We start from the raw sequence: 26281 nt of genomic DNA on the forward strand, positions 1-26281 counted from the left end.
CAAGGAATCTTTAATTGTTTTCCTCTCCTCTTTGCTGCTCGGCGACTGAGAGCGAATTTAGAAACTTCAATGGGGAATATAATTTAATTAGAACAAAGCGGGACCCGGGCTCATTACCATTAATCACCGGTTCAGAGGAAGAGGCTGATATTTTCTACAGGCAGAAATAAGTGGGGGGAAAGAAAATATCTGCCTCCTTGCACCCCATACACTGATGTGCCCTGCGTTTAATTAGCACGGTCCTCTGATTAATAATTCAATATTTACTATTGTTGTCGATAGTTTCAATAAGGACCGTGTGACAGTTTTAAAAATTCCACACATATATATGTAAAAGGCAGCGTCACTATAGCTTTAAATATTTGAAGTGACGGAGCAGTCTCGAGAAAACGCCGAAGATGAAATATCATGTTCTTTTAAATGCATTGTGACAGCTTTGGAAACAGCAACTGATGAATCCTCTATTATCCGATCAGTCTATTTGCCGCTCAATGTGTCCCTGTAATTGGCCCGACATCAGTTTAAAAGCTGACCGAGGAAATCGTTCCCACTTAAAAAAAAATTCCTGGACAACACGATGGTCAATGTTTGGGAGAGAAAGGGAAAAAAATCTATTAGTGTCTGTTGTACGAGGGCGCGGGAGAAATTGCATATGTTTACTCTGTACTCTGCTTAGTATTTAACCAGGTACCAATCAACCTGCGGCAGCCAGGGCCCGTACTCGTCAAATCTTTCTGCATTGTTTTGACAGCTCATATATTGTTTATTGAGGTGGATGTCATGTATAATTAGCGATCGATATGGAAACGTTTTCAAGCGGTCTTAATACCCACTGGTACCAACACACACCGACTATACGTCTCTGACGTCAGACGCGATTAACGTTTCTTATTGGTCCCAAATTCCCAAAGCCTGGGCTAATTATTGGATCCTTTATGTTCATAAAGTAAAGACACATCCTCCCCGTCCACTAGCATGTCAACCGCTTTTCTACTTTTCCTGCATACATTTTGAAGTTCACCCAATCCCTTTAAGTACAAGCATTTTCCCTCGTTCTCCCTCGCCTCTTTTCCCCCTGCAGGGAGATGATGGATAGCAGGATTCTAGAGCACCACCACGCTCAGTTTGGAGGTACCTTGGCCAGTATGGTAGGGTTCCACTACCCCCTTACTCATCACCATGTGTACGAGCTCGCAGGACACCAACTCCAGACTGCCAGCGTGCCCTTCACCATAGACGGATTACTCAGTGGCTCCTGCACGGCATCTGTGGTCAATCCGTCCCCTCTGATGCCTACGGCTTGTAACGTGAACGGGGAGAGTCAGTCCTTCAAACTGTCAGGTAAGAGACAGAGAGAGAGAGAGGGAGAGAGAATAGAAAGTCTGTGGGCCTCAGTCAGGCTGTAAACGACGGCTGAAGGTTGGCTGCAGAGAAATAAAATAAAACAATAATAAATTATCGAAACTAATTAAAATTGATACTACAATGGACCCCCCCCCCCCCAACAAAATAAAACAAAACGAGAAGGAGTTTAACGTAACGAACACGACGGCCCTGGTAACTCTTAGGCAGAGATCGCAGGGTTGAAACAGAACAGCCTGTATTTCAAGCATTTTGAAAGCACGCTGGTTTTCACTGGGATCGCTGGTGCCCGGAGTACACGGGCACTCGGCTCTGTTTTTTTGTTTGGGTAGATGGCCGTGGGAATCGGTAAGGCGAAGCTGTGGGAACGAAGCGCTCTTTGCCCGCGTCTGTGACTGTAAAAAAAAAACTACACATATTGTTTTCATCAGCACCCTGTCTTCCCGCCGGGAGAAAACCTACAGCCATCGCCACTCGAGTGCGGGCGCCTTAAAACTGTTAACAATACACTGGGACAATGCACCTGCGTTCTCATACATTTCATTCGGGGTCTTGTACTATGTGTCAGTTACTTAATTCGGGATTATTGCAATGGGTCAAAAAGTGCTGCAATTTCTATTTCCTTCGATAGCAAATGATGTTCTAATTATGAACTTGTACTCGCCGTGAAATCGAGGACAGTTTGAAAGAAAGTACAAGGGAAAATGGTTGGAAGGCCTGTATGGTTTCCGATGAAATCTGGCTTTCCGGAGGTGGATTTATGTAATGCTCTTGTTCTTGTTCGCCGATATCCGCAATGTTTTCTCTTTATTGCTCTCTCGTTACAGAGACATCGGATCCGGAAAAGGATACTCCGGGTTGTAAACGGAGGAGAACGCGGACAAATTTCACCGGCTGGCAGTTGGAAGAACTGGAGAAAGCGTTCAACGAGAGCCATTATCCAGATGTGTTCATGAGAGAAGCGCTGGCGTTGAGGCTTGATCTCGTGGAGTCCCGGGTTCAGGTAAAACAAAAATCATATTGAAACAAGCTTTTGCTTCGAATGATTCTTCTATTGCTTTAGGTTCCATGATCCGGTATTTACAAAACGTCCTGTTGTTTTATAATTCGAAAGCCAAAAAAAAAAACAATTTACAGCTTTGAATCTGCTTTACTAAACTACTTACTTTGCAATTATTTTCCGAGTGGAGTTAAAATTGACACAATAATCAACAATAGTTCGTCACGAAAATGAACAAATTATAGATGACAGCTTTCTGATTTAAAACAACCAATTTGCTAATCTCATTGGAGTCTACATCTGTATTTCAGAACGTAGGGTGCGTGTATTTTTTTTAAAAAAGCAAAGCGTACGCTATGTGGTAAGAACGAGCGGTTAAACCACACATCGAGGCTCCTCACGTTCCGCAATGAAAATGTCTGGTACTGACAACGTGTTACTTTTGCTGTAAGAATTGCCGTGAGCTGCTGCGTTTACCCCTGTGGGGCTGCACACAAACTGCTAAATAGAAAGCTGTGTAAACACAGTATTTTAATAGAAAGGAGCCACCTAACATTGAAAGAAGGGGTTGTTGAAAAATCAAATCGCACCCAATTCTTCAAAATTTGCAAAAGGGTGGCAAGTCTAAATGTGTATTTGGGAAAATATTATTATTTGTAGGTGGAAATGTATTGCAAAAATATATTATGAAACCTTCATACGTGTGAAAATTACAACGAAAAGCTGAAAGACAGTTGTTCAATATATGCGTTTAAAATTATGTTTATTGTTACACTCTAAAATGAAGTGGGTGGCATGGGTTGAAGAGAAATAGCGGACCAAAGGCACAGACGCTCCTGACCCCTCCATGTTCTTAAGTACTTTATCCAATTTGTTGATTGTTAGTTAAGTGACGTTTAGATGAAGTCGAGAATGCTTATTTCCCTTAAGACGGTAATGAGCACTTCTCATTGACAGAACAGTTGGAACGGACACAAAGAGAACTCTCTGTAAAATGATTATTAGTCGGTTTAATTCGTGTTTAACAGTGGGCAGAATAAAAAGGAATCGGCTTTCCACATCTCCTCCTTTCGATCATAGGGAATTTGGATTTACTGAGGGAGGGAAAACGTTTAAAATCTTTAATTTTAGTGGAAAGAAAATAAGTGATTGCGAAGACGAGTTTACATACGTATTGTGATTTTCGTAGGTGTGTTTATACGGAGGGTGGGGAGGGGGTGGCTGTGTGTTATATTCGGGGCTAAAATAAATAAAGCCCCCCTCAAAATCAGTGAGGGTTGGTTGAATAAATGGTACAGTAAGGGAGAAAGTCGAGGGAAAATATAGTGCTAACTTAGAAAATAGAATCAGAGTTTCGTTCTTTGTATTTAGTTTATGAGGAGTTGTTTATATTCAATCATAATGATTATGATTTGAGTTTTGTCCTCTTTAGAATCACCGCATCCGTTGCTTCCACTGTACTCCCGTCCATACACCCCCGTAGTGATTTTTGATGAGGACTGGTAAACTGAGGGGTGGATTCAAGCTTTGATTCCACTTCTCCACCATTGGGTATCCAAAATAAACTGCTTCAGTTGAATTCGCAAAGCATCGATTTAATTGATAGAATTACACGCGAGATTAAATGCAATTCGTTTGTCAATTAACCTAATTCAAGTTTTCGTGTTGATTGTGTAAACAAGATGTTATTTACACAGAGGAGAGGGTGAGGGGAAAAACGACTCAAACTTCCTCACACCTCAAAGGTATCGGAGTTCCTTCTCACTCAATATTCTTTTACTGGGATCATTTTGAAATAAGTTTTTAACATTATTTCGATTCAATTTCAGTTTACAATTCTCCTTGCATTTAGTATCAACGTTGAGAGAAAGCGTTCATGTGTGTTATTTTTACTTAATGCATTTTATAATATAAAAAATCTGGAACGAATTTTCTAAAGTGTTTTCTCGAAGAGACTTAAATTCCCTAACGGTGACTTAGGGCAGTTAACATTTATTAATTGTTTTTTAAAAAAGGAGTTGAAATATACTTCATGGTCTATTCCTGCTTCTAACACAATAACAGATTTTGAAAATGATTTTCAAATGCCACTTATTTAAATTAAGCCCTTATCGTGGCATTAAACTTTGAGCATTGGAAGCAGCAGAGCGGTCTGGGGGCAAGAAAGAGTGCTCTGTTGTGTTAGGGAATTTTTCAGTTCGGATGTAGATGGACATATTCATTACAGAAAGTTTGCGGAGAGTGAAGTGTGTGAATTTCGATTGTAATGCCGTTTTCATTATTCGGTACGTAGGTGTGGTTCCAAAACCGGAGAGCTAAATGGCGGAAGAAAGAAAACACCAAGAAAGGTCCTGGTCGACCAGCGCACAACTCGCACCCAACTACATGCAGCGGGGAGCCAATGGACCCGGAGGAAATCGCCAGGAGGGAGATGGAAAAGATGGAGAAAAAGAAACGAAAGCAAGAGAAGAAACTGTTGAAAACTCAAAACAAGCTGCTGCACTCGGAGGCAGACTGCAATATGGGCTCGTCGGGATCCGAATCTGACAGCAGCATTGTCCATTTCCAGGCCGTGCGAGAGCACATTTCCATCCGTGCCGAGTCGGACCAGCTATCTCCCAATAGTAGCAGGGTCCAGGGCGAAGTGAACTGTGAGCAAACCGGACAAACGCTCGCCCCGCACCAAAGAACCGCGTCCCAGAATAATGCCAGTAGATCGTCAGATCCCGAGTGTGATCGGGATAAACCTCAGAACTATCCGTGCACTAACGGTCGTCCTTCGGACGTGACAAAGTGTGATCAAAAAAGTAATCCTTTCAGTGTGGAAAGTCTTCTATCAGACACAACACCACGGCGCAAAGCGCATTACGAATTCCCAGCCTTAGCAAACCCCAGAGCTGTTATTGGGAAAGGACATTTCCTGCTGTACCCCATTACCCAGCCCTTAGGTTTTATTGTACCCCAAACCAGTGTCCGGACACCCCCCGTCCAACCTCCATCTCCCGCTGGGGCAGATACAATAACTCCAGCAACAGACCAAGTACATTCCATTAACCCTGGGACCAGTTCAAACTCAACACAGACCAGCTGTCCCGGGTCAGATTCCAGCCCAACAACACAGACCATCTATACTGGGGCAAGTCCGAACCCAGCACAGACTAGCTACTCCGGATCGACTCAAACCGTGACACAAGCCAGCTATCCCGATACAAATTCCAAGCAATCCGAGTCGAGTCAACCCCTGGCCTCGGAGAGTCCAGCTGAACTAAATCGACAGAGCCTGGACTCTCCCGAGCCAGTGAAAACAAACTGCCCTCGAGAGCACATGACAGTGTGCGAAGACGTAGATATGGACTAAACAGGCGATTCTAAAGTAACATCACAACTGCAAAGCAGACACAACAAAAAAAGAATCAAGAAAAACATGGACTTTCGCGCATAGTTCACTAGATAAACATGTTCTTTCAACTTGTTTAGTTTGTTTGCTTTGCAGGTGGATGCTTGTGACTTTTTATTGACGAAAAGATGCGCTCAGATATTAAACAAAAAAAAACTATTAGCCCAGCTCCGTTACACTAAGCGGAGCGAAAACAATTAATCTTATATATACACGATTAACATCAGTGTCTGGACGCAGTATGTAAAACCAAGAATCCGCTCCTCCTCCTCTCATGGTGTAAAACCCAAACAAATGTATTAAATATTTATATATGATGTAACATTTTTATAAATAAAAGTTTCTGTTTTAAAATATATTCTTTTGTCTCAGAATTGTCAGTGTTAATATCTGTACGGGAGCCGAGCTGTTCTGCTAGAGCCTGTGATTGTGTTTATTGCTATAAGACCTTTATTCATTAAAATGCTGTGAATCTGTGGCGAAGCCGGAGGGGCCACGGTCTTGCCCGCTTCCTGCCGAGTTCTGATATGAAAGTGATTATTTTCCCGATGGCAGCCGAGGTCGGGTTTAGCCCAAAGGGTTATTACACATTACCGATTTTATAGTGATATGAAATCACACAAGTTCCTTCAATAATAGAATTAGCATGAAAGGGCTGGGGCATAAAATTGAAATTGCAAAATAATAGGATGAGATGCGTGTGTGCATATTTGACTGTGCTGAATTGGTTGTGAAATGGAAAATCGTGGGTTGGAATTTTCATGAGATTTCCTTTGTCATGTATCTTGTAGCAGGCTATATTAAGATAGATGTTCGATGATATCCTTCATTGTTCTGTCGCTTATATTGATGTTCTGGTGTTATCATCCTATTGATCATGTGTCGCCTGTAATAGGACAGGGAAAGCAAACGCGCCTCAACAAAAGAAGAACACATTTGTTCTAATAGGGAGGAGACCCAAGGGGGAGTTTGCAAGATTCAGGACAGCTGTACCGAGGAAAAAAAAAGAGGGGCGAAGGGAGGGGAGGGGGATGAGAAACTTTGCCAGAAACTCGCACCCAGTGTTGCTAACACCCCCACCTCCTCCCCCCCTCCACCTCATCATCCGACACCCCTCCCTCGCCGATCCCCTTCAATTTACAGGGCACTTATGCAGTGTAAACTACATCAGTTCCCTGGGAATTAAAATCCCAATTATTAAAACCATTAATTTTGTCGAGTCTGTGCATAGTGGAATTATGTTTACAGCCTAGTTAAATATCGTTGATCCCTTCTGGTCATCGGGACTTTTATTTGCAAATAAATTGAATATAATAATAAGACCGGCTTAGTTCTGGGTGCGCGCAGATGAATATCTGAGCACCCGTTCTCTTTAATAATATTTACATAATTTTCGCTCGGTGTCTGTGATATTTGCTCTGCAGGACCCGTCAGCTTTTGGAGAAAAAATAATTAGATATATAAAAAGAGCGAATTTGTGTCGAGACGGACGTCACATAAGATTCTCTGAGCTGAAATGTGCGTTCTGTACAAGTTCAGTTAATAGGAAAATGATTGTGTCGGCGTCCTTAAAACCCGATTCGCCTCAAATCCCTCACCCGGGCGATCGCACTTGCCACTTCTATATCGGTTTGGTACCAGAAGATGGGAAAATTATAATTCACGAAAGGAGGGGGTAAAGAAAAACCCGACGTTTAAAATGCTATGTTGTTTTAAATAACGTGAAATATTTCCCTGGCAGCAATAAATTGCGTCCTTTCTTCAATTTGCAGCTGTTCATTTTGTCTGTAAGCTCATGTTTTATTTATTTACAGCCATAATGATTGCGCTTGTGAATGAGGCCGAGTATCGGTCGCTAGCAGACACATGTCCTTAAGGTGAATTAGTGATTTAGTTAAGCAGTTTAGTCCAATGTTGGTGCTGCACTCAGCTCAATAGGGTTTTTTTTTGCTGAGCCTGAGGAGGAAGCTGTTTCTAGACAAACTATCAATCGATCTAGCTCGCAGTCTCCAGGAGATGTGTCCGCGATGAATCATACTTTATGAATTCAATTTATACCAAGAGAAATTTTCAATTTGAACGCTGGATCATTATGGGACAGTGCAAATTGTTTTTGCTCTATTATGCATCGGACGCCATCATTTTTCTTTCTAATTACGGAGGTGTCAGGTCGAGCTGTCATCTCGGCGCTGATTTTCAATTTAACTGATCATCATACATTCATTTTCCCATTTGATAAATCTGCTATCTAGACGAGGCGCCATGCCCTGAATATTAAGTTGCGCGCAGAAAGGCGCAGTAATGGGGAGTGTGCATGCAATAAGTGCAGATCACGGAGCTAATTTAGCACCTTGTGCGCTTCCATCTCGTTTTCTGATTTCCAAATCTCCAAGGACGGAGCGCAGCCCAAGGGCTATAGTCTTCTCTCTCACAACCGGTTCCAAAACGGCTGGTTTGTATTACAGAATTTCCAAATTAGGATATCAAGCTTAATTAATGGTAATTGAGTTCTTCAATACGTGTTATTTTTATTTAATAGAAACAAATTTGCACAATTAATTATGAACGTAATTTTCAAGAGCCCCATTTGCAACACATTTCCAAATTAGCTGAAGCAAATTAGATGCTTTTATTATTTTTTTCCCCCTTAAGTGTTTACCAAAGAAGCATATTTTTTTTTTGTTTGAAACCCCTAGATCCTTACAGGATGATGAATTGCACAGGTTGGGAAGGTGCAGTTTATTTTGTGATTTATTTTTAACCTGGGGTTGTACACGGCGCTGACAGTTTGGACAAATTAGCAATCCTTTGCAGTCGCCTCTAATGAGAGGGGTTTATCTCAGCACCTCGCAGCTAGCGTGAAAAATTACCGCGTACTCAATAAGAGGTGTCGGATCGATCGGAGAGCAGAGTGTAAATTACAAAAAAAATCCTAACCACATTTAATCCGGAGACAAATTCATATAGATTAAAATAATACAACTGCAAATGGGCGCGAGACTCTTCGACTTCACAGTGCAGGTCTGGAGTAGGACTAAAAGTAGACAGCTTCCTATAAATAAGATTTTCCTAGACAGTTTTACCTGAATCAGGTCCACGCCGCTTTTATTTTTTTTTTGGTTAAATGGCTAAGACAAAACATTATTTAATAAAATATCCAAATTGATTAAACCGTTTAATTAATTGTTTTTCACATGGTGATTTTAAACTGACCTTTCCCATTTCAAAGATGTCTCACATATACCTTGCGAGACTGACGATAGATTCTTATTAAGAATATAATTTATTTGCTCTAATATTGCACACAGCTAGTAGAGGAACTCTCCAAGGAGTCTGGAATGAACTGTACATTTAGTCTATAACAGCTCTGCTTATATTATAATGTAACGTTGGACTGGGTGTTACCTTACTTATTCATATATAGTGTATTTGATTTTTCAGAAAGGTGAAATAATGGAGACGGTCTGTTTTTACAGTGTTTGTATACTGCTTTTGACAGCATTTTAAAACAAAAATCCGTAACCAGCAGTCTGCTAACAACTCTCAGGTAACAGAGAACATGAAATCGTAACTGCATCAAATGTAGGGGGAAATGTCTCCTAATGATTTAAACTCGTAAACTGTCAATGATACTGCAAAGAACTGAAGTGCACCGTGTATGCTTTTTTTTCCAGAATTAATATCTGCAGCCCTATAACTGAGACAAAAATATCGAAATTCAAAATTACAGGCTTTAAAAGGGCTTTTAATTTTGCAAGGAGCGAATAAAAATCCATCCGCCTCGCTGATACCCTTCCGCAGAATGTAATCTGATATGCAATATTTTAAAGGAGAAACTATTATTGGGAAAAAGACTTCTAGTTTATCGCGGATAAAATTCAGCATCCACAGAGCCTCGGGATCCTGGAAATTTGTTTCGATTTTCCACACCTGATTCACTGAATTTTAATTTCCAATTTTCTGACCCCAGTCACAGACCCGACTCATATCTGAAAATAGTAATTATTTATTTCATGGGGGTTTGTTTGGCAGTGTATTTGTAGTCAAACATCATTTAGAGAATTCACGCCAGCACATTACGAACTATTAAACAAAGAAGGCGAAGGCAGAGTAGTTTGTTTTCTATGTTACTAGGAGATGAGGACACCCGGGGAACTGAGGGAATCGTCATAAAGCCACCAATTAAATTCTACGCTGATCGATAGAACATCACCGGAGCGAGCTAATAAGGAATGATTATGACTGTTAAAAATTAGCATCCCCATAAAATAGTGCAAATTTGCTAATACTTGTCACCAATAAGATGCGTGCGGATGACGACTTTTTTATTGAAATAATTTTGTTTTGGGGCGGAGGTCGTCAACATATATGAAGGTTATTAATTTGTGCGCAGTGAGTTGATGTAAGGGTTTGAGATGGGCAATGCCGGCCATAAACACGTTAGTTACAGACTCGCGCAGGCGACTAGGTATTTATACAGAGAATAATAATTTAATAGCTGCTGCTGGGTATCACAGTCTATTTAAATAATTAGACGCTGTCTCTCTGTGATAAAGGTTTATCTAGAATTTTGCTAAAGTGACGCCTTATTTTAGACTTAAACTAGCCGCATTTATTAAATGTTTAAAAGCCTCATAATCGTTCTCGTTTTCCTTTAGCTATTTTCCCTCCTCGCGATTATAGTCGCTCAGATTGTTTTTATTTGGTGCCTATTTCACGCGAATAATAGAAAATAACTTCACTGTGTTCTAAAGGCGATGTTTGCAAAGTACTGTAGGTACTTCTAACAGCGCAACTGTTTATAATATGTAACATGGTATCAAAGGCAACTCAATAATACCCTGTTAACCATTTATTGGAAATTAATCTAATTTAATTACTTTTAAAATATTTTATTGTTGCCAATTATAACTTTTTTTTTGGGGGGGGGATATGAAAGAGAAGTTAAGAAGGAATTCCACTCATTCCGCAATACGTTGACTATCTCAATGCGTTGGCTATATCCGATTCACTAGTTGGACGATTTCGTATCAAACTATGCCATAAAAATAACTTAGGCTACAACGCACAAAATTAAACGGATACAGTACTTCAATCTAATCAAAAGGATTAAATATAACTGGGTTGAGATCACAAATTCTTCCCTTCTATTTTCAGTAATGGGTTCTAAAATAGCGTTGAACCATCTTTTATTAGCAAGAGTGTCCAGCCAGTGGATTTTCTCTGATTAAGTAACAGAATTGACACTGAAAGGTAAATTTTACACGGCCAGACAAACTCGCTTCTGCTGCTAAAGCAGATCCCAGTCGTTTGTATTTCCACTACTTCCCACTAATTATCACTTTCTGGAACGTGTTTCATTAAGAAGGTTTGCTTTTAGTTAATTATCAGTAGGCTAACCAAAAATAATAATCATTATGATCTGACCCTGAATGTAAGATAGCAGAAGCCATTATGTATCTTCCACTTAAACTTAGCCACGTTAGCCCCTCTACTTTCTTAGAACAAACAGATTTGTTCCGCTTTAAACTTGTTCCCAGTGCAAAATGTACACCAGAGTCACGGCAGAATTACTCCAATATTCGTTCACCGTACCAGCCTTTTCTGAGTCATGTTTTAGAATGCATTATATTAATTTCTACAAATATCAACACCAGAAGACAGGCAATAAGATTGGACTTTATGTTGTAATTATACTGCAAACTCGAAGTGTTCTTTTCCACGGGTTTTAGTGTTCCCGGACTCGGGAAGCCGTGCAATCTTGGACCGTCTTCAAACCGACTCCGTTCAGTCTAGTTTCACAGGCCGGATGGATTTCCCTACATGGGCGTAGCCGGCGCGTACTGCACACGCCGCCCGCATGTGTAGCGGCGCAAGCCGGGTGCTCACTGCTGTAAGCTTGCCCGGTAGCCGGTGTGGCGAACTTGCTATATCGAGCCAGTTTCCTGGAGTTAAACTTCGCTACATTCTTTGATTTATCGAGTCTCTTTCATTAACTGTAACTGCCAGTTTTAAGACCAGATAGGTGTAGGATGTTGGCGCACTGGCGGATAACAGCCACGTGTTCTTTTTTTCTGGAGGGACCGACTGAGGTTGGAAGTTTTAACTGGCATGCTTGTAAATGGGACGCCCTGTTCCACCTGGTCAGCTGCCGACTGGATTCACGTCTTCTATTGCGTTCTGCAGTCGGTCAGAGGGTAGATTATGTAAATCGTCATTGGTGCAATGATTAGATCTATTTGTCACATGCACATAGAAACATCAAAGTCTGCCCTATTAAAGGCTAATTCAGTATTAGCATTGTTGGACAGGATTGAGACATGACTTGCTTCTTTGAATTGGTTCAATGTTCCACATCTCCAAAATGAGAATACCACTGCCTCATCCCCTTTCAGCATTAGAAATGGATTGCTGGCCTCAGAACATGCTGGACATAGACTGTTCTCAGGAAGCATGTCCCAGCTGAGACCTAAGCTCTACTTATCTTCCCAAAGATGCTACCCAGCCTGCTGAGTGTTTCCATCATGTTCCAATTTTATTCCAGGCTTCCCAGCATCCTCAGGTTTTATTTATTTTCAATTGTTCAAGGCAAGATTCTTAGGTTAAAATTTCCATCTTCTCCAACACCTGCTCCTTTCATGCCAAACAACATGCCCCACCCACCCCACCCCACCCCATGTCTTCCCATTCAATTGCAGATGTTGGAGCGACCAGGAGGAATCTTCACTACATCCTTAAACAGAACCCCAAACATTCCCTTCCTCCCACTCTCCTCCTCCGCCTAGCTGAACACACTTTCACGGTGAACAACAATTCTCGTCACTGCACTCACCGCCTCCAAGTAAAATACACTGCTATGGATACCCATACTGGTTCAAGCTGTGCTCATTGATTCTTCTTGGGTGCCTCCCTCACCTCTTCTGCTGGAACATGTACTGGGACTATTTCCTGCTCAGTCCTGGAAAGGAAATCACCACCACTTTTACTGCCAATTTGCACCCTGCTCACACTTTCCCTCTGTCCATCGATGACACTTCTCTTCCTCCGTCTGCGTGAAGGCGAGCTAGCAGTGTATTCTCTACAAGGACACTGACTCCTGTTGCTAACCTAATTACATTTTCACCCGCTCTGCTTTCTATCAAGACGCTACTCCATCAGTTCCTCTATCTGTTCTGACAATGGCAGCTTCCACACCAGTACTTGCAGTGTTTGCACCTCCCTTAGCCATGCATTCACCTCAACTTGTTGATAGGGCCTTTGACATTCCAATTATTACATATCTGTTTTCACCCCTTCTCTGCATTTGCCATCTGCCATCAATCTTAATGTTTAACCAATCATCCTCTGCACTTTTAAAAACCTCCACCAGTACACCATATATCAGCAGCAGTGTTGTTCTAGAAGGACAGTACATACCCTGAAACTCTGGTTCACTCTTCCATCAACTCCATCCTCTTTCCTACTCCACCTGATGCCATCTGGCTCATCTACAGTGCCTCCCGTACCACAACCTCCACCACCAAGAATAAGGGCAGTATTTGCATTGGACACCACCACCTACAGGCTTGACTCTTAGTCAAAAACTGTACTAATTTTGAAAAATATTGTTGGCCCTTCATTGTTGTTGTGTCTAATTCCTGAAAGGGTAACCCCCGAACAGTGCTCCAAGAATGCTTTCACTATGAGTATTATCTGCCCCTTTAACAGCTGTCTTCCCACTCTCCAGAGATCTAAACACTCAATCGTTGTGAGCCACTAATTTATACCTACTTTTTTTTCAATTTAGTATATAGCATTCATCGTTCACAATGTGACTCCCTGTGCACTGGAGCCCAAATGCAAATTAGATGGATATTTTGCAGGGGAGTTGCATGACAATTACAATCCCATTCTGAACCTCTGTCCATGGTACAGGAAGGTAAGAGCTGGAGCTGGCCACCAGGCCCATCAAGACTGCTCCATCATTCAACATGATCAGGGCTGATCTCAATTCCTCGTCTATACTAGTTCCTCAAAACCCCCATTTCCTTGATTTTTTAAAAAAAATATTAATCTATCTCCAGCGAAAATATATTGAATTATCTGGCCTCCACATCCCTTGGATGCAGAGAAGTTCAGAGATTCACTACCCTTTAAAAGAAAAATAAACTTGTGGACTTAGTTTTAAATAATTGGGTCTTTGTTTTGCAGTTGTATCTTCTTACTTGCGATTTTTTTTCACTAGTGAAAACATATCAGCATCTATCCTGTCAAGTTCCCTTAGGGTTGGATATGTTTGAATATGGTCATTCCTCATTCTGCTCCAAGGTATGGATAAACCTTTCATCTCAGGAATTAGCCATGTGAATCTTCTTTGCCTCCAATGTCACTGTGTATTTTTGTTTAGGTAACTATTCCAGGTGTGGCATCACCAACATAACGTGACCTTGCACTGCATTTTTTCAGTATCATTTACACTTATTCTGCATTGTAACTGCATTAGTTTATTCTAGCTCAATGTAATGTGTAATGATTTGATCTGTACAAACAGTATGCAAGACAAGTATTTCGCTGTATCTTGGTAGAGGTGACAATAATAAACCAGTATTAATACCAATACAACCAAAACTAAATCTCGCTAGTCTTAAACTCCATCCCCTTTGCCATAAAGACCAACATGCTGTTTGCTTTCAGAGCTACTTGTTGGACCTGCTTGCTAACATTTTGTGATTCATACATTAGAACACCTAGACCCTCTGAACTTCACTCATATGCAGTCTCTCTCCACTAAGCTAACAATCCACTTCCCATAGTGTTCCAGTGAAGCACAATGTAAAATCATGAAACATGGCCCTCTCAACTATTTCAGAAAATGTATATTTGTATCTCTTTGGACCAGATTTCCTGACTTCTCTCAAAATTCCTTTACTAATTTTGGATAATTTAATGCATGTTCCTCCTCTATGCTCTTGTTACCTTGCACTGTTACCTCTTCTGCTGCTTGTGTCTCTCCTGCTTTCCACCCTCTCAGTGAATTCTCTCCCTCACTCTGCTCTCCCTGTATCTGCAAACCTGTTCTTGTGCATTCATTCCCAGTTCTCATCAAAGATCATTGATCAAAAATGTGATTTCTGTTTCAATTTCCACAGAAGCTATGTGACCTGCTGATTATTTCCTGCATTTTATTTTCATTTATTATAGTTGAATAAGTGAAATATATTTCGGACCTGCAATATAGTCCACTCTTGAACTGGTTAAATGATCCAGTGTTTAAGGTCATAGGGTCACAGAGAGATACAACCCAGAAACAGGCCCTTCTGCCTATTGAGTCCCCACTGACCGCTAGCCACCGACTTACAATATTCCTACACTAATCTATTTTTTAAAACCTGAACTTAATCAATATTATCACTGGTTATGTATTTTTTGGTGCTATCTTCAACTTACTTTGTATAATTTAGCTTCTGATTCATTCTGAAATTAGTCATATTACTTTCAATGATTTTCAAGTCAATACTTGAGATTATTGAGATTAGAAGGCATGCTGGTTTGATGTAGCAGTGTTAGTGGTTCGATTTAGGTTTAATGATTACTATCAAGGGTTATAGTTAGTGATTAAGGAGGACTGGATTCAGAGGAATGTATTAGATTTAATGTTAATTGTTTAAATTAACTTGAGAGGGTTAGAGTTGAGACTAATATCAGTAGCTAAAGTAAGATACCAGAACTTAATCACCATGATTACCAGACATGTACTTTTCATATGTTTTTAGTCATGCACTGACCAGTCATACAACAGAAAAACCTGCTTATCTTTCAAGGAATCCTGTTTCTAGCCTGAGACAGATTTCACCAATGGATTATGGCCTCATAGTGCAACTGGTCCCGGAATATGGGATTGCATTTTGTAAACAAGGTCTGGATTTCATGTCACGTTGTAAGTGGTCCCTGGATTGAAAGGGCTTGTGTGATCTTGTGAATGACCCATGATTTATTGAACGATTGAGGTCTTCATTAGCTTAACCCTTCCTCCTACGTTCTATCTTTAACAGGGCACAAGAAATAGAATTCAAATTTACAGAACTATTAAAACAAATTTTCAACTTTGTGTGAAAAGATGTTATGCGTGAAAGGAGATGATGCAGTAAACAATATCCCAGCACAGTGACAAACATTGACCCCAAAACTAATTTCCATCTTGGTAATTCAACATAAACACCACCTGGAGTGATATTTCACTGGCACAGTCCTTATATTTGGGGCCACATTTAATCTGTCCTGAGGTTGAATGCCACCAAAGTTTAAAAGGAACCCCTCTTAGGTATTCACATAAACAATTGCTTCCACTGGGTTTCACAGTTTAAACAGCGTTCCTGTTTTATGCCACAGTACAACCATTCCCAGAATTAAGCATCACAGTGTGAATGGCCCCAAAACTGAGTGTCACAATGCAAACATTCCCTGTATTCAGCGTCACAATATAAAGGCTCCCCACAATGAGTGCCACAATGTAAACTTTCCCCAAACTGGATGTCACAGTAGAAATATTCTCATAGACACTTGCCACTGTTTAAATGTTTCCACAATTCAGAGATTACTATGTGAGTGTAAACAAACCACTCCTTTGAGTGTCATAAGTGAAATCATTCTCCAAATTTTGTTTCAGATCCCTCCAATGGGGTTCATAGCATACACGTGTCACATCACCCTCCCTCCAAATTGGGGGTTTTAAAATAAACGGGCCCTGTTTTGGGCAACATAGAGTAAATACCGACCTTTATTGTAAGAATTCTGTGCATTGTGCAAGAGCATAAAAGTTCTCTTGATTGTCTGCCACAATATAAACAGTCCCACTATTCAGCATTATAATAGAAGCAGACCACTCTCCACATTGTAAGTAGTCCCCGAATTTAGTTCACTCTTTGATCTGCAGTGTAAGCAGTATCCCATTGAGTGACACCCTGAACATTTGAGTGCAAATGGCACTATGATTTCACCTTACAATGTAAAGACTCCCTGAATTTGGTGCCACACTGTAAATATTCCCCACACTTGCTGCCACAATCAGCTGGCCAGTGGTGTAGTGACATCAGCACTGCAGTTTGAGGCCAATGGTCTTGGGTTCAAATCTGGCCAGTGCGATGCACGCTTTCCATTCGTGCTGGGTTGAGCATTAAGCTAGCAACTTGGTCTCATAAAAAAAACAGACAAATGTTAAGAAATGGCAATAAATACCACCCAATGTGGCACAAGGCGTGAGAAGGAATAACAATTGTTGCCACAATGTACTTGCTTCCTGTACTGGGTGCCACACCGTAAACGTAGTCCACATTTATGGCACGATTTCCCCAACTCTGAGATAAAAGGAGGCCATTTTTCCCAATATGTCTATGTTGATGGAAAAGGAGTTACTGAACCTAATCTCTGTAGTTTTGGAGGTCACGTCTCTTCAAGCACATGCAGTACTGTTTCTGCCTCACTACTATTTAAGACAGAGAGTTTGATTCTGTTACTACACTCCATTTATTAGATATCGCAGAGTAAAAGATTGAACACCGAAGGATAAATATTTCCCCCCGTTGGGTGCCTCAGTGTAAATTTTCCCAGATTTTGTTTTGCAGATGGTACTTGCTGACAATGGTGCTCCACCTGGTCTCCTCGAACTCCTGGTTGTAAAAGCACCATAATCCAAATCAGCAGGTTCTGGTTTCTGAGGCAGAACCCTGCATTTCACTCCTTCAGTTGCCTGTCAAATGGACCGCTCAGGAGAAGCTGGGAAAACCTGGGCTCCAAATGGAGGGTCAGCAAGCACAGAAACAGAGAGTGCCGAAGGAGCTTGCATCACCAATTAGTTATTCACTGGTAACTTAGTAGCTCAGATGCATTGGAGTGATCTAAAACTTATCATGCATTGGTTTTAGATGGTTTGTGATTTTGCTCCAAGTTTTCTTGGTCAGATGATTTGCAAGTTTGATGCATTAAATGTGCGCATTGATGATATGCTTGTGAAGTGCTATATGTCGGATTTAGATGGTTTGTCAGTTATGTTATATTGAAATAAAAATGGGAAATACAGAAAATATTCAGTGAGTCGGGCAGTAATTCGAGCCAATGTTTCAACTTGGTGATCTTTCATTGCAACTCGAATACATTGGCTAGATATAATGTACATTCGTGAGTATGGATGGTTTGCTATACTATACTGCAGTTAGATGGTTTGCTGCATAGATATAGCATAGGTGGTTTACTCCTGAGATGCTATATACATGGGGGATGGATAAACTCATAATCAGAAAACCAATGGGTAGAAGGAGGCTATTTAGCTCAATGTGTCTGTGCCAGTGGGAAGAGTTAATTAACTTAATCTTACCTTAGCTGAAGGTCACAGCTCTTGTAATACCAAGTACCATTTCTTCCTCCATCACCATTTCAAATGGTGATTTGATTCCATTAACACCCTCTCTATCCTCTAATCTGGAGCTGCAGCTTGATGACCTCCAGCTCATACGGAGGAAGTGATAGATAGGAGCTGCAGAGAGTGGTCACCCCTGGCTTGCAGGAGGCAGGCAACTGAGTGACAGTCAGGAGAAGTAAGAGAAATGGGCAGCCTGTACAGAGTACCCCTGTGGCTGTTCCCCTCAGTAATTAGAATACCATTTTGGATTCTGGTGAGGGGACAATTTACCGGGGGGATTGGGTCTCTGGCACTGTGAAGAGAAGAGAAGAGAGGTGAAGAGGGCTGAAGTAGTGATAGGAGATTCCATAACCAGAGAAATGGAGATGAGATTCTGTGGGTGCAATACAGACACCCGGATGGTATGTTGTCTCCCAGGTGCCAGGGTCAGGGATGTCTCAGATCAAGTCCGTGGCATTCTAAAGGGGGAGGGTGAGCAGCCAGAACTCTGGGTACATATTGGCACCAATGACATAGGTAAGAAAAGCGAGAAAGTTCTGAAGAGAGATTTTAGGGAGCTGGGTAGAACGCTGAAAAGCAGGACTGCCAGGGTAGTACTGGATTGCTGCCAATGCCACCTGCCATTGAGGGTAAGAATAGGATGATTTGGCAGTTGAATGTGTAGCTGAGGAACTGGTGCAGGGGACAGGAGTTCAGATTTCTGGATCATTGGGATCTCTTCTGGGAATGTATGACCTGTACAAAAGGACAGATTGCACCTAAACCCAAGGGGGCAATACCCTGGTGAGCAGGCTAGCTAGAGATGCTTAGAAGGGCTTGAACTAATTTGGCAGGGAATGGGAGTGAGAGTGACAGGGCTGAGGATAGGGGTAGTTGATATACAAACAGAGGCAGTGTGTAGTGAGACAACAAGGATAGGCTGAGGATAGGGTTCAGCGAGAAGAGTTAAAGTGTACAAAGAGACAAAATGACAAGGTTCCACACGGTAGGCTTATTCCGAAAGTCCGAAGGCATGGGATCTAGGGAAGTTTGGCCAGGTGGATTCAGAATTGGCTTGCTTGCAGAAGGCAGAGGGTCGTGGTGGAGGGAATTTATTCAGATTGGAGGGTTGTGACTAGTGGCGTCCCACAAGGATCTGTTCTGGGACCTCTACTTTTCTTGATTTTTCGACCTGGCTGTGGGGTTAGAAGGTTGGGTTGGCAAGTTTTCAGATGACACTAAGGTTGGTGGTGTTGTAGATAGTGTAGAGGATTGTCAAAGATTGCAGAGAGATATTGATAGGATGCAGAAGTGGGCTGAGAAGTGGCAGATGGAGTTCAACCCAGAGAAGTGTGAGGTGGTACACTTTGGAAGGACAAACTCCAAGGCAGAGTACAAAGTAAATGGCAGGATATTTGGTAGTGTGGAGGAGCAGAGGGATCTGGGGGTACATGTCCACAGATCCCTGAAAGTTGCCTCACAGGTAGATAGGGTAGTTAAGAAAGCTTATGGAGTGTTAGCTTTCATAAGTCGAGGGATAGAGTTTGAGAGTCGCGATGTAATGATGCAGCTCTATAAAACTCTAGTTAGGCCACACTTGGAGTACTGTGTCCAGTTCTGGTCGCCTCACTATAGGAAGGATGTGGAAGCATTGGAAAGGGTACAGAGGAGAATTACCAGGATGCTGCCTGGTTTAGAGAGTATGGATTATGATCAGAGATTAAGGGAGCTAGAACTTTACTCTTTGGAGAGAAGGAGGATGAGAGGAGACATGATAGAGGTGTACAAGAAATTAAGAGGAATAGATAGAGTGGATAGCCAGTGCCTCTTCCCCAGGGCATCACTGCTCAGTACAAGAGGACATGGCTTTAAGGTAAGGGGTGGGAAGTTCAAGGGGGATATTAGAGGAAGGTTTTTTACTCAGAGAGTGGTTGGTGTGTGGAATGCACTGCCTGAGTCAGTGGTGGAGGCAGATACTCTAGTGAAGTTTAAGAGACTACTAGACAGGTATATGGAGGAATTAAAGGTGGGGGGTTATATGGGAGGCAGGGTTTGAGGGTCAGCACAACATTGTGGGCCGAAGGGCCTGTAATGTGTTGTACTATTCTATGTTCTATGTAAAATTGAAAAGGATGATCAATACAGGATTTAAGGCATTCTATTTGAATATATGTAGTAAACGGAATAAGGTAGATGAAGTTGTAGCGCAGTTAGAGATTGGCAGGCATGATGTTGTGGGCAGCACTGAGTTGTGACTGAGGGAAAATTATAGCTGTGAGCTTAATATCCAAAGATACACAGTGTATCAAAAGGACAGGCAGATAGGCAGAGGGGTGTGGTGGCTCTGTTGATAGAAAATGAAGTCAAACAACTAGAGAGAGGTGATATAGGATCAGAAGTTGTAGAGTCCTTGTGGGTAGAGTTAACAAACTGCAAGGGTAAAAAGACCATGATGAGAGTTATAAACAAGACTCTGAACTGTAGCCAGGATATGGGCTACAAATTAAAATGGGAGACAGAAAAGGGTAATGTTACAATAGTCATGGGGGATTTCAATATGCCAGTAGATTAAGAAAATCCAGTTGGTGCTGGATCCCAAGAGGGGGAATTTGTAGAATGCATACAGGATGGATTTTTAAAGCAGCTCGTGGTTTAGCCCACTAGGATATCAACTATTTTGGAATGGATGTTGTGCAATGAACTGGAAATAGTTGGAGAGCTTAAGGTAAAGGAACCTTAGGAGGCAGTGATAATAATACAACAGAATTTATCCTGCAGTTTGAGAGGGAGAAAAAGCCAGATGTATCAGTATTACAGTGGAGTAAAGGGAACTACAGGGGCACGAGAAAGGAGCTGGCCGAAGTTGATTGGAAGGGGCATTAGTAGGGACTGCAGAACAGAAATGGCTAGAATTTCTGGGAGCAATTCAAAAGGCACAGGAAAGATACATCCCAAAAAAGAAGACATTTTCTAAAGGCAGCATGACACAAATGTGGCTGACAAAGTAAGTCAGAAAAAACACAAGGCAATGTCAACAAAAAAAAAACAGAAGTGGTATAAAATAGAGCAAAAATTAATGGGAAGTTAGCGGATTGGGAAGCTTTTAAAACCAACAAAAGGCAACTAAAATATTCTAAAAGAGGGAAAAGATGGAATACAAGCTATTAATATTAAAGAAGATACTAAAAGTTTCTTCAGTAAATGAGAGCCAAGAGTAGATATTGGACCACTGTAAATTGATGCTGCGGAAGTATTAATGGAGGACAAGGTAATGGCAGATGAACTGAATAAGCATTTTTCATCAAGACTTCACTGTGGAAGACACTAGCAGTATGTTGGAAGTTCAAGAGTGTCAGAGGTCAGAAATGAGTGAAGTTGTCATTACTAGGGAGAAGGTGTTTGGGAAACTGAAGGGTTTGGAAGATAGGTAAATCACTTGGACCAGATGGGGTACACCCCAGGGTTCTGAAAGAGGTGGCTGAAGAGACTGGAGACATTAGTAATGATTTTTCAAGAATCAGTAGATTCTGCCATAGTTCCAGAGGACTGGAAAATTGCCACTGTTACTCCTCTGTTCAAGAAGGGAGAGAGGGAGAAGGTAGGAAATTATAGGCCAAATTGTCTAACCACAGTGGTTGGGAAGATTATTGTTAAAGATGTGGTTTCGGGTACTTGGAGGCACATGATTAAGTAGGCTGGTCAGCATTATTTCTTTAAGGAAAAATCTTGTTTTTACAGATCTGCTGGAATCCTTTGAAGAATTAAAAATCAGGATAGACAAAGGAGAATAGGTGGATGATGTGTACTTCAATTTTCAGAAGGCCTTTGACAAGGTGCCACAAATGAGGCTGCTTAACAAATTAAGAGCCCATGATATTACAGGAAAGATAGTAGCATGGATAAAGCAGTGGCTGATTGGCTGATGCAAAGAGTGGGAATAAAGGGAGCCTTCTCTGGTTGGCTGCCAGTGACGAGTGGTGTTCCACAGGGGTCGGTGTTGGGCCAGTTCTTTTACATTATATGTCAATGATTTGGATGATAGAATTGATGGCTCTGTGGCCAAGTTTGCAGATAATAAGAAGACAGGTGGAGGGTAAGGTAGTGTTGAGGAATCAGGGAACCTGCAGAAAGACTTTGACAGTTTAGGAGAATGGGCAAAGAAGTGGCAGATAGAATATAGTGTTTGGAAGTGTATGGTCATGCACTTCCTGGTAGAAGAAATAAAAGCACAGACTATTTTCTAAATGGAGAGAACATTCAAAAATCTGAGGTGGAAAAGGTCTTCGGAGACCTTGTACAGGATTCCCTAAAGGTTAATTTGTCGGATGAGTCGGTGGTGAGGAAGTCAAATGTGATGTTAGCATTCATTTTGAGAGGATGTATATAAAAGCAAGGATATATCACTGAGGCTGTATAAGGCACCAATGAGGCCTCACGGAGTACTGTGAGCAGCTTTGGGCTCCTTATCGAAGAAGGGGTATGCTGACATTGGAGAGGGTTCAGAGGAAGCTCATGAGGATGAATCCAGGGAATGAAAGGGCTACCAATTGAGGAGTGATTGATGGCTCTGGGCTTGTACTCACTGGAATTCAGAAGAATGAGGGGATCTCATTGAAACCTATCGAATGTTGAAGGGTCTTGATAAAGTGATTATGGAGAAGATGTTTCCTATAGTGGGGTCTAGGACCTGCATTCAAGCTTCAGAACAGAGGAACGTCCATTTACAATGCAGTTGAGGAGAAATTTCTTCAGCTAGAGAGTTGTTGAATCTGTAGGATTCATTGGCAGAAGTGGTTTTGGAGGCTAGATCATACTTAAGACAGAGGTGGATAGGATTTTGATTAGTTAAGGCATGAAGGGTTACAGGGACAGGCAGGAGATTGGGGCTTAGAGGAAAATGGATCAGCTGCAATGAAATGTTGGATTAGACTTGTTGGGCCAAATAGCCTAATTTTGCTCTTGTGATCTAACCCTTCTACCATTTACTTCAACTCTGCTCCTGGTTTTTGACCCCTCTGCTAAGGGTAATTAATCCTCATTACTTACTCTGTCATAGTCTCTCATAGCTGTATCTCAAATTAGCCTCCACATATCTTCCTCTGTGCTTAAGAAAGCAACCCAAGGTTATCCAATCTTTCCTCATAACTATAATTTTTCCTGTTCTGGCAACATCCTCATAAATCTCCCTTGCATCCTCTCCAATGTAACCACATCTTTCTAGTGGAGTAGTGACCTGAAATGTTCCCAGTACTCAAACTGAAATCAAACTCGCACCGAATGCAGTTCTGCCATAGCCCCCTGCTCATAGTCTATGCTTAGCTAACAAAACACCCCCTATAGATTATTACCTATCTTATTGACCTGTCCTACAAACTTCTCCAGAACACTTGCTACCCCATTCAGTGTATACTCCCTTGTCTTGGTGTTCTTCTCAAAATGTATTACCTCACACTTCTGTTTGTGTTCCATTCAGTATTTTTTTCTGCCAGACTGACTGACCAGACCATTTTCATTTCCCTGATGTCTAAAATTGGCCAGAACCTCCACAATTTTCATATTTGTTTCTTTAAATAGACACATTGTATTTTAACTGGGCTTAGTTACTCACCCTCTTTCAGGGCCAATAAAAAAAAATTATGTAAGTGGAGCAGCCATAGCAGCAGGCATAGATGGGGAGACAAGATAGTGTAGTGATTAAGTTGATGCTATCACAACTCGGGGCATTGGAATTTGGAGGTTAGTTCCAGCAGTCCCTGAAAGAATTTGTACATTCCTCCAGTGGGGGAAGGTGGGACCAGTACAAATTGGATGGTCTATACCTGGTCAGGATTTGGATCAAAGTCTTTGAGGATTGTTTACTTGGAAGCAATGCAGAGACCAAAAGCAGAAAAGTTTGAAAAGAGTAAAGTCAGAATGGAGTGCAGAAAAGTCAAATGCAAAGGATACTAAAGTTACAAAAGGACAATGAACATAAGGGGACCTATCTGAATGCCTGTGGTATTCAAAACGAAGTTGGTGAACTTGTGGTATTAATTAGTACAAAAGACTGTGATTTAGTCACCATTACAGAAATGTAGTTGCAGAATGGAGATGATTGGGGATCAAATTGGGATTGGCGCCAAGATAGCATAGTGGTTAGCGCAATGTTATTACAGCTCGGGGCATCGGAGTTTGGAGTTCAATTCTGGCGTCCTTCATAGGCAAGTTCTTCCCATCTGTGTGCAGGTTTCCTCCAGGTGCTCTGGTTTCCTCCCACAGTCCAAAGATGTACCTGTCAGTAGGTTAATTGATCATTGCAAATTGCCCTGTCATCAGGCAAGGTTTAAATCGGTGGGTTGCTGGGTGGCACGGCTCAGCGGGCTGGAAGGGCCTGTTTCATGCTGTATCTCTAAATAAAAATAAATGACATGTTCTCTGGTATCAGGTAACGTGGAAGGATAGGAAGGAAGGTGTGGTAGCACTCTTAATTAAGGATGAGATCACGGCAAAAGTAAGGATGATGCAAGCCCTAAAGAGCAAAATGTTGAATCCATCTGGGTAAAAATTAGCAAAGAAAGTAAAAGTAAAGAAAAAACCATGGTGGGAGTTGTCTACAGGCCATTAAGTAATGACATTGCAGTCGCAAGGACAATAAACCGAGGAATATCTGATGTGTGTAAGAATGGAAGAGCTACTGTCATGGGGGGACTTTAACTTTCACTAAAACTGGGAGAATCAAGTTGATTGAGGCATTCTTGAGGTGCACCACATAATGTATCTGTAATAGCCTTTTTGAACAGCATGTAGTGAACCTTCAATGGAAAATGTTATCTTCGAAGATTCAAGATTCAAAGTGCATTTATTATCAACGAATGTATAAATTATACAACCTTGAGATTTGTTTACTTAACAGGCAGTCACAAAGCAAGGAACCCAAAGGAACCCAATTAAAAAAAAATAAGACCAATTCCCAGGGCCCACAGAGAAAGAGAAAGAAAAGCAAAACAAATCATGTGAACAATAGAACGAGCAACATCAACTTCATTCCCAACTAAACTGGCTCCTTAAATCCAAATCCCCACAGCAGCTCAGAGTCGGCCCAAAGTCTCAGTATTCAGTTCATCATATTAGCAGGCCAAGTCACTGCAAAGTTTGCAGGTACAAAGCACAGCAACCAGGGACAGTCTCACAGACTTAGCATTGTGGAGAGAGGACCCCACAGACTACCTGGGCCAGTGTTTAAGTTGTCTGAACCTCACACAAGGAACTGGGCCCTGGTCCTTAGATCTAGTCCTGTGCAATGAGCAATGTAGATAGGGATCCTCTTGGTAAGAGTGATCACAGAATGATGGAATTTCTTATACAGATATGGGTGGGGTGCAACAGTTCATTTCAAACCCAGTGTAGTATACCTAAACAATGGAGACTATAATGGGACCTCCTGTCCCTAATAAAGTGGTCACTAAGTGTAAGTTTGTAGTCTTTTGCTGCTGTAACCCATCCATTTCGAGATTTGATGTGTTGTGCATTCAGAGATGCTCCCCTACACACCACTGATGTAATGCGTGGTTATTTGAATTAGTGTTGCCTTCCTGTCAGCTTGAACCAGTCTGGCCATTCTCCTCTGACCTCTCTCATTAACGAGGCATTTTCACCCACAGAACTGCCGCTTGATGGATGTTTTTGTTTTTTGCACCATTCTCAGACTGTTATGCGTAAAAATCCCAGGAAATCAGGAGTTTCTGAGATAAATCATTTCTTCAGGCACCAACAATGATTCCACGGTCAAAGTCACTTAGATCACATTTCTTCCCTATTCTGATGTTTGATCTGAACAACAACTGAACCTCTTGACCATGTCTGCATGCTTTTATGTATTGAACTGCTGTCACATGATTGGCCTGTAACATCACCAGTACCCTTTTTCATAGATATTTTGCATTCACGTACAGGTGTACCTAATAAATTGGCCACTGACTGTAAATTCCAGTTAAAAGCAAAGACAGTGAGGGTAGGGAGAGACAGCCTTGAATAACTAAGGAAATAAAAGGCATCAAACTAAAAGCTTGTGCATACAAAGTTACCAAAAGTGGTGGGAAACTGGAAGATCAGGAAAACATTAAAAAGCAACAAAAAAAAAACACCAAGCATGCAACAAGGAAAGGGAATG

At 41.5% G+C, this 26281-nt stretch overlaps 1 protein-coding gene across 1 annotated transcript; it reads left to right on the plus strand.

Moving 5' to 3' along the window:
* Nucleotides 1-934: 934 nt before the first annotated feature.
* Nucleotides 935-6117, plus strand: uncx (UNC homeobox). The gene is made up of 3 exons (XM_073060966.1): nt 935-1341; nt 2190-2365; nt 4656-6117. Exons 1-3 carry the CDS (start codon nt 1086-1088, stop codon nt 5718-5720), a joined length of 1497 nt encoding a protein of 498 aa, XP_072917067.1. The 5' UTR covers nt 935-1085; the 3' UTR covers nt 5721-6117.
* Nucleotides 6118-26281: the final 20164 nt, after the last annotated feature.

This window comes from Hemitrygon akajei, chromosome 11 (genome assembly GCF_048418815.1).
Source record: "Hemitrygon akajei chromosome 11, sHemAka1.3, whole genome shotgun sequence".
NCBI lineage: Eukaryota > Metazoa > Chordata > Chondrichthyes > Myliobatiformes > Dasyatidae > Hemitrygon > Hemitrygon akajei.